This window comes from Polypterus senegalus, chromosome 15, assembly GCF_016835505.1.
Source record: "Polypterus senegalus isolate Bchr_013 chromosome 15, ASM1683550v1, whole genome shotgun sequence".
NCBI lineage: Eukaryota > Metazoa > Chordata > Cladistia > Polypteriformes > Polypteridae > Polypterus > Polypterus senegalus.
The window spans coordinates 50,985,960-51,005,993 of NC_053168.1; the positions used below are offsets into that span (position 1 = coordinate 50,985,960).

Here is a 20,034-nt window from a genome sequence, read left to right on the forward strand (position 1 = left end):
TAAGATTAAAAAGTTTCAGAAATCTTAAGACAGCGCATTGCATTTTTTTATGTTGTTTGGGCAGTCTGGACCCCATTACCAAAATAAGAAATCTGCAAGGGATGGATAATCTTTGAAGGTTTAAATGGAATCTGCCTAGTCACTTACTGTGGCTGTGGTGGGCGAATGTCTCTGTCAATTGACTCTCTCTCTTCTACTCTGCTTATACATATGAAACTTTGGTTTATATGTCCATAATTGTCCAGTTTACAGAATGAAGTGAAAAATTTACTTGATACGTTGCTACTATCCAGCACTATAAAGTATAACACAGCTATTTCAAACTTACAAAATATGCAACATTCTGTTCACTTTCTAGATAAACTCTTTGTCTCAAAAACAAAATGCAAGGTACATGATTGATGTACTTCTGATCTATGCCTGGTCACCAATGGAAACTGAATTTTTTACAGTTATTAATTTTTATGCTATTTTAGTTACATTATCACAGTTCTAATTTCTAATTTTACTATGGTCACTACCTTTTTGTTGTTGTTTTCTAATGGCTGTGGCCACATTGTTGATAGCAGTGGCACATGTTGATGATCACATAGTTCAATGTTGTCATTACGCAAAGCCTATTTAAGATGGTGGCATATATCATCCATTGCCTATGCTTTTGAGTTTCTAGACAAATAAATCCGTGAATCTTATTAATGTTTTGTTCAAGAAAGCCATTTTAGTTTTGTTAGGACATCTTCCTCCATGTTTTTCAACTATTAACTTTTGAATCACATTTTTGTTTTGGTAATTTGGTATCATTAGTTTAGACTTCTGAGCGGTGCTCTGTTTAACAACTACTCACCTGACTTTCCCCTTAAAGGTTGTTTATCTCCTTAGTTATACCTTTTTCTCACATAGGCAAGCCTATTTTCACCTTGACAATATATACAAGAATTAATCCTTTTGACCTTTGTTTCCTCTTTATAAGAATCACACGCAATTCTATAAAACTCATCACTCTCAGAATAAGACAGGGCTAAAATCAAGTCTGTCTTAGAAGTCTGCAAATGGATTGATTAGACAGTTTAACAGCAGCTAGTCCTATTGTCAGCTCATCATCTATAGAGTGGACAGATACTGTATTCTTCTGTGAATTGCGTAGCTTCCTGTCACATCACTTTTTACATCTTACTTTCATCTTACAGTGAAGGGTGTAATTAAAGTCATAATGTCAGAACAAGTCGGGCAACTACAGTATAGAACTAGTTGCCATATGTCTCACATGGATATAATACTTCAAAGCATTTATTAGCTTGCTTTTGCTTTCTTAAGCTGGAGACAAAAATACCAGTTGCATCACAAACAAAATCCACCACCCTGAGTTATGAATAAGTTCTAAAAATACAGCCTAGTGATGACCATTTCACTGACCCAAAAAAGGGTAATTATACATTTTCATACATCAGTTATACGTATATATTGTGATGGACTGGCATGCTGTTCATGGTTTTCTGTTGCCTTATGCCCTGTGCTAACTGGAATAGATAGATAGATAGATAGATAGATAGATAGATAGATAGATAGATAGATAGATAGATACTTTAGTAATCCCAAGGGGAAATTTACATGCTCCAGCAGCAGCATACTGATAAAGAACAGTATTAAATTAAAGAGTGATAAAAATGCAGGTATAACAAACAATAACTTTGTATAATGTTAACGTTTATCCCACCGGGTGGAATTGAAGAGTCGCATAGTGTGGGGGAGGAACGATCCTCTCAGTCTGTCAGTGGAGCAGGATAGTGACAGCAGTCTGTCGCTGAAGCTGCTCCTCTGTCTGGAGATGACACTGTTCAGTGGATGCAGTGGATTCTCCATGATTCACAGGAGCCTGCTCAGCACCCATCACTCTGCCACAGATGTCAAACTGTCCAGCTCCACGTCTACAGTAGAGCCTGCCTTCCTCACTAGTTTGTCCAAGCGTGAGGCGTCCCTCTTCTTAATGCTGCCTCCCCAGCACACCACCGTGTAGAAGAGGGCGCTCACCACAACCGTCTGACAGAACATCTGCAGCATCTTATTGCACATGTTGAAGGACGCCAGCCTTCTAAGGAAGTATAGTCGGCTCTGTCCTTTCTTACACAAAGGCAGCCCCAGTGACCCTGGTCCATATTAAGTGGGTTAGGAAATGACATGACATGACAAAGTATACATCATACACCTTAAATTTCATATCCCAGTTCTTTCCTGAATCTACATTTTCAAATACAGGGACAGGAGGTCCAAACAGCATCAGGTTCATGAAAGGAGCTATCTGTAAATTGCAGGCTTCTGCACACTCATACAGAGTCATGCCAGGCTTTTGGAGTGTGGCAGGAAACTGTAATATCCATAGAAAACCAGTTTATAGTGGTTTTAAACATCATTAATCACATTTAGGAGATACCAGTCTGTTCTAGCAGCACTGGGTGATAGTCTAACATAAGGCACATTCTCTCTCTCTATCACACACACACACACACACACACACACATACACATGCATACACACTCATTATCATTTAGGGCTAATTTGGAATCTCCACAAAGACAGTGACCAGTCTGGCTTTCTTCTCACACTCTACTCTTTATTAGCCATTATTGTTGAATATTCCCTAGGCTGGTTTGGTTTTTGCTTTGTGCCTCATGCTACCTTATAGGTGCCATTTTCTGATCAGTTTATTTTCTTCAAAGTGGCAGCAATTAGAAATCAGACCACCTTTGGGCATAAATTAAACATCAGGCGCAAGGCCATCCATAGATTAGATGCCAGACTGTCATAACACACTTGCACACACCCCGAAACTGAATTAAGTCAGTATTACCAATCTACTTGAAAGTCACATCTTTGACGGTGTGAGAAAAAAACCTGTAAACAACACACATAAACACAAGGAAAGCATGCAAACTCCACACACGTAGTGTCTGGGCCCAGAGCTGAACTTGTGTTCCTGGAGTTGTGTGGCAACTGCACTAACCACAGTGCTGCCCTCACACTAAACAGAACATTGAGGCAGGCAGTTTGAGCTTCTATATATTCTTAATAGTGTCCTTTTTAAAATAAAGATAGCCCTATTGTTGAATATCCTGGCTGTTAATGACTAATGCCAAAACTCTTCCTTCTCATTTATAGTTAGACTTTGGTATCCAATCACCTAAGAAAAAGGGGCCGGTCTGCTCACTGTATCCATGCCGGGTGTGGTGTTATATAAGATAGCCACAGGAGGAAATGTGACTCCAAGCTTACTGCACTCCACTCTTTACCTGCCATAGGATTCACTGAGCAGATTACAGTGCTGACAACATGGCCAGTGCGGTCACACATGACCTATCACATTACTACAGGACAATCGAGGGCTCTGGACATCTGTCGAAAACATTTGAGTCCAGTGAAGTGCTGACCCCCCTGCAGACACCCCAGCGCCACACAGTTTCTCAAGAAAGGTAAGGACAAAACCAGTTGGCAAATTAATATATTTTTTTGTTATTCTGCATGTTTGTTACTTAAGAAAAAAATCTGCTTTGTTCTCAATTAAGCATGTTAAACTTGTTACCATTTAAACATTTCCTGTACAGTACACTGACCAAACTGGATAGCAGTAAGGGAGGAGGTTAAATAGATTTAAAATGTCTAACCATAAGGACTAGCAAGACTTTTCTGTATGTGGAGTTCACTTTGGAATTGAGTGAAGGAGCGGTAAATGAAGGGAGAGTATGATGTGGGTATATAAAAAGAAACCCTTTTGTTTTTGTACATTACATTCTCAAAACTGCTAAATCCAATTCAAGGCTGCAGTGCATGGCAGGCCTTGGCTGGAATCAATGGGTGCTAGGCATGAACCAGATGCCACCAAGTGGGTCCCATACTGGCCAAAATATGTGCAGGTTTTGCTCACTCCTAGCACACTTGTTCTAACCCATATGGGCCGGATATGATCCTTGGGTGTAGAATTTAATGGGTCCAATATGGGACACATTAGGTGCCCATCTATCTATCTATCTATCTATCTATCTATCTATCTATCTATCTATCTATCTATCTATCTATCTATCTATCTATCTATGTGAGCTTCCTACCTGGGGTTGAATGAAGCATCAGTGCATTACCACTGTTTTTACTAGGAATAACCAAATCCACATCTGATTGGCAGGTATATGCTTTTTTTTTTGAAGGATCAATATCACCCAACATCAAATATATATCGGTCAGCTTTCATACCATCTGATGGAATGACATTTAGGAAAAAAAAATGTTTTGCAGGCTGGGGCTGTGAATATCATCTTGATCCCCCAATTTGGACACATTCATGGAGTGCCACACTTGTGTTCTTCACATGGCCTGTTAGTCAGAGTCTTAAAACAATTCATAAGGAAGCACTGAAAAAAAGAAGCTCAGATACCAGTGAAGCACTATCTACACTTTTTTTGAGAAACGTTGTTCAGGAAATTTTCCACATGTTACAGTTTTGTTTTTTTTTTTCCTGACTGCAATCTGGTCAGATTAATTACTTAAATGTAGATCTCAGATTGACTTTTGTTCTTATCTACATTGCAGTGCTACATTATCAATCTTGACAGAGTGTGAAACAGAAGAGATTCACATTTTCATTTAGTTGCATTATATTTTGTGATGGGTGGCATGGTGGCACAGTGGGTAGCGCTGCTGCCTCGCAGTTAGGAGACCTGGGTTCGCCTCCTGGGTCCTCCCTGCGTGGAGTTTGCATGTTCTCCCCGTGTCTGCGTGGGGTTCCTCCGGGTACTCCGGTTTCCTCCCACAGTCCAAAGACATGCAGGTTAGGTGCATTGGCGATCCTAAATTGTCCCTAGTATGCTCTTGGTGTGTGCGTGTGTGCGCGCCCTGCGGTGGACTGGCGCCCTGCCCAGGGTTTGTTTCCTGCCTTGTGCCCTGTGTTGGCTGGGATTGGCTCCAGCAGACCCCCGTGACCCTGTAGTTAGGATATAGCAGGTTGGATAATGGATGGATATTTTGTGATGAAGTGACCCAGCAGTTCACTCTTGTCCAGCAGGCAGCTGAATACTCATGTTCACACAAAGCACCAGAGGTGGGTCTCAACCTGCAAGCCTGCTCTGACCAGCCCAGCCCTTTAGTCATTGCAGTCCTAAAGGCACTAACAGCCATTGTGGGCCAAACAAAATAAAACAGGCCTTCAGCACAATTGAAATGAATAGAGTAAAGGACCTAGCTTGTCAAGTGTAGTAGAAAAAGTAATAATTATACAGCATTTGACACTGAATTTGATTTAACATGGTGTCAGAATATTATGCTATGTTATGCTGGATTTATAGTGTAACAATAGGGGGACAAATACATACTAAAGAAGTCACGCCATTTTCTTACCTGCTTAATCCAAACCTGGATCAGATGAGCCTATCCCAGCTAGCATAGGGCTCAAGGCAGGAACAAACCCGAGACAGGGTGCCAGTCCACTGCAGGGCAAACACACACACAAATTAAACACACATTAGGGCCAATTCACCATTGCCAATTGACCTAACATACATTTCTATTAGGACAGTGATAAGAAACCAGAGCACTCAGAGGAAATCCTTGCAGACAATGGGAAAACATGCAAACTCCACACTGTGAGGACCCAGGACATGAACCTGGGTCTTCTTACTGTGAGGTATAAGCGCTACTACTGTGCCACCCAACAACAAATTAAAAGTAAACACACATGAGAGGAATAAGTACAAAAATAAAGATTTCTCAATAGCTTTTATAATAATCCAGCCCCACATTTTAGTTGACAAACAGATTGATAAATTCAGTTTGGACCCTAACTTGGTGGGGTGTATTCTGGACCTCTTAACAAACAGAATTCAAAGAGTGAATGTTGATGGCTGTCTTTGTGATAGTCTAAATTCATCCATGGGATTACCTCAAGGTTGCTGTCAGTTGCTTCTTCTGTTCATCTTAAGGAGTTCACACAAGGACAGATGTATTCTGTAATCTTTATATGTAATACGTTACCGTGGCTGTCCTATTGTCTGTCCAGGATTTTAAATCACCTGTAGGTTGCAAACCGTTTGAATTATTGACCTGAAATTTGGTACACATATACTACAAGATGTTTACTATCCACTTTCGGGGTGATGATTGACCTCCAAGGTTATTCCTCTTTTTATTTTTATTTTATTTTGTTATAGAATCAACTCTCAGCAACGACCAACAGGGTGACTGTGCGGCACATGCGTACGGGCGCCGTTCTCATCCCTACCACCTTTGCCGTCAATTTCCCAACCTCTTCATATCTTAAATCATTCTTGAGGCAGATTGAAGACTTAAGTGCCAGCTTAAGTGAAAAATGAAAGAAAACATACTAAGTAATTGCAATACAAACACTGACTTAATCAGTTTTGATGCAAAAAGAAGCCAACGAAAGAAGGGAAGAAGCAGGCTGCTAGGGTGGAGAGAACTATGAATGCTCAAGTCAAGTGTATTCACTGCACGTTATCGTGCAGTGCGCCATTGCTGGTCTGTTGATAATACATGAAAAGGAGGACATCCATGGACCTGTTGTTGATGAGTCTGTTCAGTGGTATAATAGTTCTTTTTTACAGCGAAATGGGATTCAGGCTAAATGTCCATCATAGCACATAGCATAATCAGAAGAGTACAGAGAAGGAACCTGAGGATGACTTCCACAACACACCATGTGCTGAGCTGTCCCCCACACCCGGCCTTTCACTGCTCTCCATGGCAGCAGGTCAAGTCAGCCACCCTCTAAGCATTCTCTTCATCTCTACACACATATTTGCATATGGTCACCTAGAGTAACAAGAATGCTTTTGACTGATTGAGCCACAAATCTTTGCCCACCTATGGGTGTCAAACTTAAATGAAAGCTTTTGCTTAGCAACTAATCAATGAAGGCTGAATTATGTGAGTGCATGTGAAACTAAGGACAGCAAATGGACTATTTATTAACACCCTGCCAACAGATAATCATAGTTGGTAGGTTTGTAATTGTACTAAAGTAATATGTTACCATCCTCTCTTTTCCTTAATAATATAAGTGCGGGTGCTATTGTGAATAAAGAGACAATTACCAAATCTGTGGTGTATACTGATCGTGTCAGGTAGCTCTTATTAGTAAGCGGCTTTCCTCTTTTCTTATTTCTTTTGTCGGCTGAGGGCAGCTTTTCCATGCAGAACAAATGAACAAAGTCTGCGTGCAAGTGGTAGCCGTGTGCTTGTTGTGACAAGTTTAGTTTTTATTTGTTCAACGAGTTATGGAGTGGGATTGGAGTGAAGGAATGTTTGCTGGAGTTTATCTGTCGCAGCTTAGTAACGTGTAGACAGAAAGCATTATAAAGGCATTCATTAGCAGAGCAGTGGCTCAGCTTACTGAAGGTGACACTGTGATTAGCTGCCATATGAGCCCTGAGGTAATGAGAGCAATGCACCTCTTAATCATTTTTCCACAGGGACAGACACCTGAAACGCATAGTCGAGAAACCATCAGTTCCAGACCCTGAGAGCTATGCATGTCTCATTGATGGGCGCTACACTTAGACTGATTAGGATGGTCAGGAGGTCGGTTTCATCACAACATTTAGCATCACCACACCCTCACAATGGCACTTTATACAACGACCATTACTATTCAGGATGGATTTGAGATCTCAGGAATTTTATTTAACCTTTATGAGATTCATTTACTTAATACAATGCTTTTGTTAGAGTTATTTAAATTCAGATTTTCCTGTTCTTTGCAAATTTAAAGCCTTTCTTTTTCAATATAGATTTCTGTAAACCTGCCTTTCTGGAAATGGGTACTAAGTTTTGGACAGGTCAGTGTAAAATTTTAAAAAAGCAAATGACTATTAATTGAAATAGAGTGAATGATTTAGAGACAAAATTAATATACACCTCTTTAAATGACCTACAATAGATGAATAAAAAGTGGAAACACCTAACAGTATATTAATATAGAGGGCCTAATAAGGATTAGGGCCACCCTGTGCCAGCTTGGTGTTTGATCTGTCAGATCCTGAACTGTGTGATGGGGATACTACACCACTCTTCAAGAAGAACATCCTTCAGTTGTTTGAGGGATAAAGGAGGTGGAAATCACTTTGGCATTGAGGTTCAGTGGTGTTTTACACAGTGTCCAAAGACTGGAGAGACCATAAAGCATTGGGTTCATCCTGGTGTTTATGAATCTACTCCTGATTAGTTTAGCACTGTGTATGGGGGCCTTATCACCCTGCGATAGAAGAATATCAGGAGAAGACAGTGTTTGTACCATAGGGTGTATGTTGTTCTGTAAAATAGCCTCAAATTTCTAGTCCAACAATCATCAGATCTAATGACTCCAATAAGGTGGCTTCCTTACCATAGATCCTCCCCCATGTTGAACAGTTAGCAACAAGTATTGTGTGATGAAGTGATCATTTCACTTTTTTCATAAACATAAACCAATCAAGGTATAGGAAACGGTGTGAATGATGACTTCTCAGACCATACTAATTTTTTTTTTCTTTGCACAGGTGTCCACATATTGTGCTCCTTAAACCAGCTTATACATCTTTGTGTAGTAGCCTTTGGGCGCATGGCAACCCTGCTATAAATTTCATCTTTTGTGAAAATTGCGACATAGAGTTTTTGTTTAGGCTGGGTTATAGAGAAACTGGTTCAACCCTGTGGTGATTTTTGAGGAATTTAAAAACTAAAGACCTGTCAGTGAGCTACATCTTGCAACCTTCCCTTTGTTGAGGCAAATTGTTCACGTTTGGCATATGCTTCATTATTTCTGAGATTTTTCTCCTTGACACAAAATAATTCTGCAGCATTATTTGACCAACGCGCCAGTCATTTGGCTATAAACAATTTGGAATTTTATTAGTTCCTTCATGTTACTTTGAAAACTCTTGTATCAAATGGGCTAATCGTTAGACTTTTTTTTATAATTGATACATGCAGTACTACTAATTAGTAATCAACCTAATACAACTTACCTTTGTTTTGTGCGTGTTAGTGTATCATTTTGTTGTTTTTTTATTATTGTCAAATGTTTCCAGGAGACATGCAAGTAAGAATTTCACTTGGGACAGATGCCAATAAACTTGAAATTGAGTTTCAGCTTTGTAGCTGCATTTATAATTGCCATTTGCTTATTTCAGTGTCACACTCCTTTTCATGTGGTGTTTCTGTTATTTTGATGTACAGTGTTTTTTAATGGCTCAAACCTAAGAAGGCAGTCACATAAATTCACAATAGTAATGCTGGATAATTGACGGATTCTCTTTGTAGCCATTCTATTTCTGTCTTCTGTTCTATGACAGCTTAGGCTAAACGTTTCAAGTTTGCTTTTGAAAGTATTGTAATTTTTAATTTAAGCATTTCTAGGGCTTCTTTGCAATGTCAAATGAACATCACACTTTCTCACCTCTGGGTGGTATGCATCACTGAGCAAATTCTTGGAATGACTGTACAATACTGGGTACACTGAATATGACCACATTAATCACGTGCCATCCACTACAGAGATGCCCACAAGGCTGCCACCAATGCCACAGGCCAGTATTCTCTCTCTGCCCATATTTCACATCTCATTCTTCTTTTATACCTCTCTGCCAGCTGAGTCATTGCCCCAGGTTATTTTTTCAAGTCTCAATAATGTCAAGCTGACTTTAAACTCCACTCTGGAGTGAGAGGAAGTCTTCAGAACCACAAGATTACCAGGTTTGAGTTCCCTCTAATGGACACTGGAGTCCAAATTTTACTTAAAGAGGGTTTGCAGCACTTGCTTTTTTACAATAGGTAGCAGAATGCTCCTTAATTTGTTCAGAATCTTCTACTACCCCATGCTGGATATAAGGAGCTGTCTGTCTCTTTTACTTAGTACCCATGAAGATTATCCTTGTGGAGCAAACTTTATGATTTCAGAATATCTCTTTTCTGATGACCGTTATCTAGAGACACACAGCAGATTCAGGAGGACTCTCCATTTGCTAGAAGGTCCCTTTCAGTGTCTTCTCTTGTCCCATTCCACATTTACATTTGTTCTGCCATGTAACCTCTTGCCATCTGAGCCACCATTTACAATAAATACAATATGTATTATGTACATTTACTAAGCAGCATGTATCATAATTATACCAATGACTTTCATAAACATGTAATTATATTTATTCAAATTATATGATGTGTTAAGTAGATGTGTTTTCTATAATGCCAGATGAAATCAGCTTCTTGCTTGTCTATGCCATAATGATAGTGTGGATGGACAGCCTGATTAATATGAAACAGGCATTCAGTCATTTCCTATATGTATGTATTACTGTGAGGCACAGTGGCACCATGATGAGTTCTGGTTCAGTCCTGGGCCAGTTGTCTGTCCGCTTGGTCCTGAATTGGAATAAATGGATTTGGTAAATGAATGAGTTATACCAGTAGGATTCCAAAAGCTCCTGGAATCAAGCTTTACACCATGGGATGAGTGTTGAACAAGAAAACCAAAGCTTTGGAATAGTTAGGACGTTAAAAAAACAAAATAGGTCAATGACATTTGGGTAATTTGGTCATGTTATTACTCTATGTGTAAAATCTAAGGAACACTATTAAAGTCTGTACCATACATCTCTGGCCTCTGCTTCTTATGGGCATGTTCATGTTAAGGTCCCTGAAGCATGTAATGTGAGAATGTATAGCAGACCTCCCAGATATGTCACATGCCTTTTGAACGCCGGGGGTCTACCTCTACAGCACACTTTAATGCCTGATCACCCATTGTTTTGTTTGACACCAGCAAATATCAACCTGACTACCACAGCAAACAAACTTTAGATGAATTTTGATGACTTATTGTGTATCAAGATATGTAAAAAGTGGATGAAGGGACAATAACATAGTAGTATGTAAAGTTAAATCACTAGGGGTGGTCAAATGGAATTTTATTAAGGCATTGAGTATTTTAAAGTGATCACAGGTGACCAAAACAGGAGGGGTATCTAAGTCACATGAGAGAAGTTACTTATTATTTCTATAAATCTTGTCAAGTTTATAAATGTATTCTAGCTATTCAACCCAGATTTAAATGGAAGAGTGACAACATGTATATTCAATGCATAAATTAAATTAAAAACAGATCTGACACTTACACAAAATGACTCTTATGTTTTTAGTATTATTTAGCATCTGGTGCTTCTGAACCTATTAAACTCTGTTCTTGTTAGAGATCAAGATTGCAACTGTGAAATTGAGTGTAAGATTTAGAGAAGTACACGTTATCTTGCAGCAAGGAACAATTAGTGGAACAGTACTAATAATACTCTTACTCCAGCTCAAACTTGGATCTTGTCACAGATAGGTCATTGCTTACTTGCTTATTATTTGCCCTAGATAAAAAAAAATGAATAGAGTTATTGTGCACCAAATGTAAAAATCAATATCATGTGTTCTGCAAATACTGATGTTAAAAGGTACAAAGGTCTAACTAAAATGCCAACTTTTAGTAAGGCTCTCTCAGTTTTAATTTTTTCTAGATATTTATACATATAAAATATAAACTTTATAAGCTCACACTGTAAGTTAGACCATTCTAGAAATACGTACGAAGTTTTGTAGAACTAGATGTGGTGGTTTTAGCTTTAGATTATATACAGTATATCGGTGGGGAGAGGGAACGTTGTCGCTAACTATATCATCTCTGCTTCCCTCCGCATTACTGGGAAAATGGCCATTGAGGACAACTGAGACTTGTCCACAATGATTCAGGAAATGATTCCAGTACAGACAGCCCTGGAAGAAGCAGCGTCAATTGTGAAGCAGACCTTCTGCATGACGCACGTCCCCTAAAGGGACCGTCTCGATAACAGCCACTGTATCAGAGAAGTTGCGTAGGCTACCCAAGTAGTTATTGTGCCTGTTTTCTGTTGTTGTGCCCCCAAGCACTTATTTAAAGTTCTATTTTTGGACTTGCATTAAACAGGGTGGCCCAGTTGGTCACTACTCATTTGTCCATTGACAATTGTAATAGAAAACAGTTGGAGGGTTTGCAGATAGCCACACTGTATACTGAAAAAAAACAGGTTGAAAACAAAAAACACGTCTTTACAGAACAGAGTTCAAAAATGGAACTGGTTAACGATTAGGTTCTCGGGTAAATATATATTGCACAAGCAGGAAGAGGTGGAGTTTCGGAAGGCAGGAAGAGGAAGTGATGTTTGTAGAGGTGGGTTCTGGATCAGATAGGATGTCATTGTATGGTGCTGAAAGTGATGTCATCAGAGGGAGGAACAGAGACGGTGCTACTGGGAGGTACGGTCTTCAGCTGATCTGCCCAGGGACAAAAGGAGAGAGTATTAGAAGGCAGAGACAACCCCTGGTCCGGCCGAGAAATGACACTAATGACCTGTAAACCGTCTCCCGTGTGCATGTGTGACACAATATACTGTATATATTGATTAGGCTGGGTTAACATGAAGAACATGGAGGTATGCTGGAAAGATCAATGCGTGTCATCAAAGCATCTATATATATAATTCACTAAGGCAAGACACCCATGAAAAGCACGCCGGAAGCGGCGTGGATTCACTAAGCTGTCGACAAATAAGACACCTATTGCGCATGCAGGAAGGAGCCACGCCCACCAAATCCAAGACCATTGGATACGACGACAACTCGCAGAGCCACGCCCACCAACTCGGACGCGACGACACAGAAAAAACGGCATCATTTATATTCGTCTGTCATAGAGGCCACATGCACCTAGAGCCACGTTGACTGTTCATAGAGGCATGTTTCTCGCAGAGGTGAATCGCCATATGCAGCGTGTAAAACGGTTTGCGAGGGGTATCCCATAGGATCCTTAAAACAATCCTTTACAATTGAGGTTAAAACACAATGAAGTAAGCAGTCTTTAAAAACCGAGTTTTCGGTTACGACGCACAACCGCGTGCACCATAGCAAACTGTTTTACACGCTACATACAGCAATTCGCATCCACGACAAACAGGCGTCTTCTTAGATGCTCCTGCAGAAACACGGAAAGTTACGTGAGTCACATCTGGACTGTGCAAAGACGACAACGACTCAAGTGACGAGTTGGAGGTGGGCACCTGAGCGATGGCGGTCCGACAGTTTTCAGTCATGGACGATTGTGTGTTGGTTCGTTCCGTGCATTGTTATAATGTTGCTTTTCTTGCTGATTTATTACATTACCGATTTTTCAAATGTTGATTTTCTCCCTATGCTAAAAAATCATTAAAAAACCGGCCTGATTATGCGGCGTATGGTACGCCGTGGGTTGGCTAGTTGTGAAGAAAACGGCAACACTCTTCTTGTTCGTTCAGCTGCTCTAGAGAACAAAATTCCTTCCAAGTTGATTGACTGAGTCAGGAGATGAGTAGGACTCGGACTCAGACCGAGGGAGGACAAGGGTCCACAAACAGTGATGAAAGTGCTTTATGATAGGTTAGTAAGTGAGCCATTCCACCTGTCTGGTTTAAGCGTGAACCTGTTAATTTCATGATGGCACATGACACTTTCAGAAGATTAATGAGTTTAAACTGCTTCAGTATAAGTGAGTCTAGAAGTGTTGCTGTTGGGTTTCTTCGGTTTTCCTCCTCATAGTGAAATCAGCTAAATAAGTAAATATGCTCACCATTTTCCATTCACCCAAACAACAAATAGGAAGAGCTACATGTAAATGACATAATGAAAGATGGTTAGGGTTATATATAATATAATATAATATAATATAATATAATATAATATAATATAATATAATATAATATAATATAATATAATATAATATAATATGAAAATATGAAAAATATGAAAATTAATGTGTTCAGCTCTTATAAATAACAAAGAAAAAATACTCCACATGTTGGCATGAATGCCAATATCACTAAATCAAATCATAATACATTTTTAATTTTTACTGCAAATAAAAGATACCAGGGGTTGTAATATTCTCAGCATATTTTTCATTAATGAAGGTGCACAAATTCCAATTATTCAAATGATAAATTGACTACATTTTACATGTTATATTTATTCGCTTAGCAGATGCTTTTATCCAAGAGGTCAACATAACTGGGGGACTGTTTTGGGAACAAGTGCTACTGGACAAGGTTACAAAATGAATCATCACAAATGAAGAGCTCAGAGCAAAACAAACTAGTTACAATTCATAGGTTATAAAACACAATAGCTAGACAGAACTTCACTAAACAAGATCATCCTCGAAGTCTGTTTAAACACAGAATTCCAAACTGAGGTGGGCAGGTCATTCCTTCAGCTAGGACCTAAACAAGAAAAAATCTGGACTGAGATTTGAAGCCAGGCAGGACTGCACCAAAGTACAGCATTTCTCCTCTTGACTAACACTGATACTGTTGATAGCACTGGCTACATCCACAGCCATGCTGATTAGTGAAATTCATCAAACTGTTTTTCTCCAGCGACTATACTTTGCGAGGCCAGCATGATAGCACAGAGCTGTCGCAGCCAATGTTGGTTGAAACAGCCCAACTGAGTATATAATGCTGATCCTGATAGTGGACTAGACATGATTTAAAAAATTGTGAACACATTTTGTGATATATGGCCAGCCAGTCTTCCCGGCCAATACCCCAGGCCACAAGGTGGAGCCCTTCCTGCAGCATGGAGGTGCCCCGAATGCCAGCAGGGAATTATGGACAATGGAGTTTTTATCCACAGCCCTGATGGATTCCACAGGGGCCGCTAGAAGGTGCTGCAGGGAGAAGCAACGATTGTTTTCCCTACAACCCCGAAGTGTGTCCTAGTCACATGGACAGAAGAAATGACGTGCTTCCGGGTTGAAGTAAAGGAGTTTTTATCTGACCCGGAAGTGTTACCAGTCACATGGACAGAGAGAGAAACACTTCCAGGTCAAGGACTATAAAAAGGACTGTGGGAGATCCCAGGGTTGAGCTGAGTCGGGAGGAAGGGTGGCAACGCGTCTGGGAGAGTGGAGGATTGTTATTATAGTGATTATTGTTAATTATTGTGAGTTATATGAGCTATATATGAGTATTGTGGAGTGTAGAGTGCTTTGTGCACATCATTATTGTCCGAATAAAAATTATTGGACTTTTATCTGGTGTCAGGCGTCTGATCTGAGGGTTCAAGGGGACGACAGCGCCCCCTCATCTGTCACGATTTAAACACAAAACACACACAGAGAAGCAAACTGGAAATGTGCTAGTGATGTATTTGTGACTTAAAGGTCTTTTAAATGTCTTTTTGTACGTACTTGTAAAGAGAAGTCAAGCAAAATGACACCTTTTATTGGCTAACTAAAAAGATTACAATATGGAAGCTTTCAAGGCAACTCAGGCCCCTTCTTCAGGCAAGATGTAATAACTGCCACTGCTACTAAATGCCCAGTATGGAACCTATGTAAATTCATTCTTTTTTGGAGCGTTTGTCCAGTTTCTCCCACATAGAGGGTAGTATCGAGACAATTCATGTAGAGAATTAGGTAGACCACATAGATGATCTACAGGAAAATTATTCTAAGCTATGTTGTAGTCAACTGTATGGTAAAGCTACACAATTTGTATCATAAACGTAGGTTATGACAGTTTCCACATTAAGTATGGCAATAGGGATGTTTCTGTAGGAGATCACTTCAACAGCCATGGACACTGTGAGAAGCCAGGACTTTAAAGTGCTTTTGGGCAACTTCAAAACACAGCAAGAGAGAAAAGAATGTGAAATTAAACTCATGCTAAAATGTAACACATTACACTGCGGTTTAAATAGAGATAAGAGTTTTATAACCAGATATGAGGACGGTTTACACCTCTCTGACTGACCCAAACAACCTGACTACAGATCCACATTGTATGGAAAAACTCATCAAAAACTTCAAAAGAGTTTGTTGGACGGTTCTCTTATCAAAAGATCTTGACTATACATCGTTCTCCACTCTTGCTAAATGAATCTTACCCTGGAGAGGTCTATTCATTTTTTACATTTAAGATGTCTCACTTAAAGGTTTTCCAACGCTGTATCTGCCCAAGTGTCTATATAAACACTAAGAACTCCAGAGTCTGTATTACATCTTGCCTGAAGAAGGGGTCTGAGTTGTCTCGAAAGGTTGTATATTGTAATTTTATAGTTAGCCAATAAAAGGTGTCATTTTGCTTGACTTCTCATTGCATCAATAATGGCTAACACGGTACACCACGCTAGTACTGTATGTACAGGTACTTGTACGTGACCTGTGCGTAATATGCGAGGCTACCCCTTTAACAGTATTACCCAAGGTGCTGTGCACTTCATACACACAGGAAGGGGTGAAGAAGCCACGCGCTTTAGTGCTGTGCATTTAGTAGCAGTGGCAGTGAACGAAATAAAGCTGCAGGAAAAAACAAACTGTATTTTGAGAGGTGAGAAAGAAATTAATACCTATTATCGAATTAGGCGTTAGAGAAGTCATGCATTCCTGACTGCCACTGTCTATAAGAAACTTTACTGTTCTGATATTTAATTCAAATAATTTTACCACAGGGAGTAACGGTGGCGCAGTGGTTCGCACTGCTACCCGACAACACATGGCACATTTTAGACCACAATAATCAGCCCAGCATAGTTGGCAAACACTTACTTAGCACCTCGGGAACACTTAAAAACTTTGCACCGTTATAGTCTACTCCAAAATTGTACAGTTTCTCCTACCCTACTGACTTCAATACATTTCGCTCAGAACATGTAGGTGATTTCGCTACAGGTTGCATTGGCTTGCTGATACTACTGATGCTGCTTTTGTCTACCTGTTTGTGTCTCAAATTACTTTGATTTTGAAGTGGCGATTATTCTTCTGCCTCCGCTCTTAAACCCTTGTGGTCCTTTTGTAACCAGGCTCACATCATTACAGACGATCATGTGCCCAGGAGGTTTGGAGAGTAGCGAGGAAAATGCAATAACGAAGCGCGAACTGATTTGCTTGGCTCAGTGCATCCTGGGAAATGAAGTTTAACGAGGACACTTCTAGCGCACAGTCCTTTAGCTACACAAAGGCTGGACAGCACATCTGATACAGCAGCACTGGGAGCTGGTGAGAAATGCTGGTATGAAAATAAAAGTGACCATACCCCGAAGAGCAACATTTAAAAGTGCCAGTACAGTCTTCAAACACAAAGAAAAACAGGTCATCCACACAACACACCAATGTTCTAGCGATTCGTGCTGCCTTGTTGAATTGTTCTACCCAGTAGATGGGTGGATGGACTACACCGTATGCAGAACGACATATTTCAGCAGAAAAACGTTTGCTATTAAACAAGGACATGGGTATGCGGTTAAAAATCGATTTTAAACATTTTGTTCTGTTCATGCAGTACACCTTCACACATATGAAACCAACTATTCCACAATTTTCAAGTCAACTTAATCCAGTTGTAATGTCATGGGTGATGTATTTTCCCCATTGCTTGCAAAAATAGAAAGGGTTGTCTAAAGATCTAAAGATGCAGGCAAAAAGTTCATTGGTGGGCTTGTATGCACCCCTGCAAAATCTTTGTGGATGAATGGTAGTTTGATAATGTCTGCATTATACAGTAAGTATATTTCAGACGTTTTTGAACCAACAACAACATTTATTTCTATAGCACATTTTCATACAAATAATGTCGCTCAAAGTGCTTAACTACACAATATAAAAAGGTATGCAGCTTCTAGAGAGCACATGGAAAGCCCAGTCAAATCATTCTGACTTGTTTTCTTCTCTCCAGTCATCATAAGAGTTTTTATTTCTTTCCTTAACTGCTTTTACTTTATACTCCTGCTTCCTAGAAATGAATTCATCCATCCATTCAACCTTTATTCATAAGGCAAGTTATTTTTGCATAGCATTCTTCAGTTGGTGCTGGTTCAGGCACTATAACACATTTACAGCAAAAATATGCATTTAGACATTTTACAAAGTGCATCTCTATACATAAGTAGTAATTATAATGCCTGATTAATAGATTTCAGGCACATTGATACTGGGTCAAATTTGTCTCCAGTTTATCTCCCGTTTGTGTTTTGTGGGTTTGAGGGGAAATCCATAGAGACACTATGAGAACACGTAATCCCCAACTTGAGAGTGACCAGGTCAGGGTTGAAATGAATTTCCTGGAGCTTTGAGTTGGTAGCAGTGACCAATGCACCTCCTATTGGATTGAACAGCACCTCCTGTTGGGAGTAAATGTAGGTGGTGGTGATGGTTGGTACATTGGCTTAATAGTAAAAGACACAGAGTGTGCATTACAAAGTTGGCAGGTCAGCCTTATTGTGGCCTGGTTGTCTCCATCTGCTCCGATTATAAGAAAATATGTAAACATTATTTCAAATTATACATGCTGTGCAGTTCTAAATTGCCTTGGGATGGCCCTCATAATAGTACGACTCAAGGTAAAGTGAATGCTGCTCATTCCTCCATCACTGGGTACACTCACTCACATTCCCAGACCAGGCCAGTTTTTGCAGTGCTTTCCAGGTTCTGTCATGGAGGATCTCTGTGGCTACAGGTTTGAACCCCAACCAGTTTCACAACCACTGTGGTCATTTTTTCTCTATTTCATCTCATTGTTTAGTTTGGTCGTCTCTTACTTGACTTCTTTTATTCTACATTCACAAAAGCACAGCAGTGTGAAGTTTACATTTGTGTCATTTTTCTAGTAATTCTGTTTTTCTGCTCTTTTAATTTTGTCCTAATAATGACAGTTAGGAACAAGCAGAGCAGACATGGGGGCAAACAACACAGACTGCTGAAATGCTGCAGCTCCTTCAGAGTCACATTCACTAGCATGGATGTGGTGCAGAGTTACAGGTACAGGGAGTTCACATAAACAGCAAACCGGGCTGGTCTAACAACACAGTGGGGCTATACGAGAACAGCCAGAGCACACTGTACTTCCTAAGAGACTCTGGAAATGTTCTACCAGTCTGTAGTAGCCAATGTATTGCTCTATGCTGTGGTCTCCTGGAAAGAAACTTGAGCTCAAAGGATGCACAATACCTGAATAAACTGATCAGGAAAGCATCTCCCATCACAGGGCTAATCCTGGACATACTGAAAACTGTCCTGGAAAAGAAGATTGATACCATCATAAAAAAATCCCCACCATCCTCTCCAGGACGCACTTTTAATCACAGACTCATTCCATCACAATATACTAAGAAACACCTCTGGGGGTCTTCTCTGCCATTCCAAACTAAATGCTTATGCTCTTTAAGTTCATTTTGCAGTTCCTGCAAAATTTACTTTTATTATGTATTTATTTGATTGATTGTATTATTTGTTCTGTGAATGTGTATTGTTGACGCTAGGAGTCGCTTTATTTGATTGATTGTGCGTCCAAGATGCACTTGTAAAAAGCACCAAGAAGAATTTTAATATTTTCCTCCAATAAAGTGCACAAAGCACCACACACTCCACAATTCTCCAATAACATCCATCCATCCATTTTCTAACCCGCTGAATCCGAATACAGGGTCACGGGGGTCTGCTGGAGCCAATCCCAGCCAACACAGGGCACAAGGCAGGAACCAATCCTGGGCAGGGTGCCAATCCACCGCAGGACACACACAAACACACCCACACACCAAGGCCAATTTAGATATGCCAATCCACCTAACCTGCAAGTCTTTGGACTGTGGGAGGAAACCGGAGCGTCCGGAGGAAACCCACGCAGACATGGGGAGAACATGCAAACTCCATGCAGGGAGGACCCGGGAAGCAAACCCGGGTCTCCTAACTGCGAGGCAGCAGCGCTACCACTGCGCCACCGTGCTGCCCTCTCCAATAACAATAATAACAATAATCAATAACAATCCTCCACTCCAAGCAGCTTTGTCACCCAACCTCCCAACTCCGGCTCTCTTTGCTGGGTTTTCACCAGTCCTTTAAATAGTCCATGACCTGGAAGTGTTCCATCTCTTCTTCCGGATCAAACGCCACATCATCCATCCTCAAGTAGCCTGGAAGTACTGAGGGATTCTGTCCTCGTGACTCTGAAGTACTTC

At 40.2% G+C, this 20,034-nt stretch overlaps 1 protein-coding gene across 2 annotated transcripts in view; it reads left to right on the forward strand.

Moving 5' to 3' along the window:
- The first annotated feature begins 3,279 nt into the window (after positions 1–3,279).
- The window catches only part of LOC120515423 (uncharacterized protein C7orf31), a 71,488-nt gene continuing 54,733 nt past the window's right edge, over positions 3,280–20,034 (forward strand). Inside the window, exon 1 of one of the 2 annotated variants that reach the window (XM_039736398.1) lies at positions 3,280–3,464. In XM_039736398.1, coding sequence (XP_039592332.1) covers positions 3,325–3,464 — 140 coding nt within the window. In that variant the 5' untranslated portion in view covers positions 3,280–3,324. Of the gene's footprint in view, positions 3,465–16,329; positions 16,413–20,034 lie in introns of those variants that run through there. The other variant, XM_039736399.1, reaches the window with a different exon arrangement.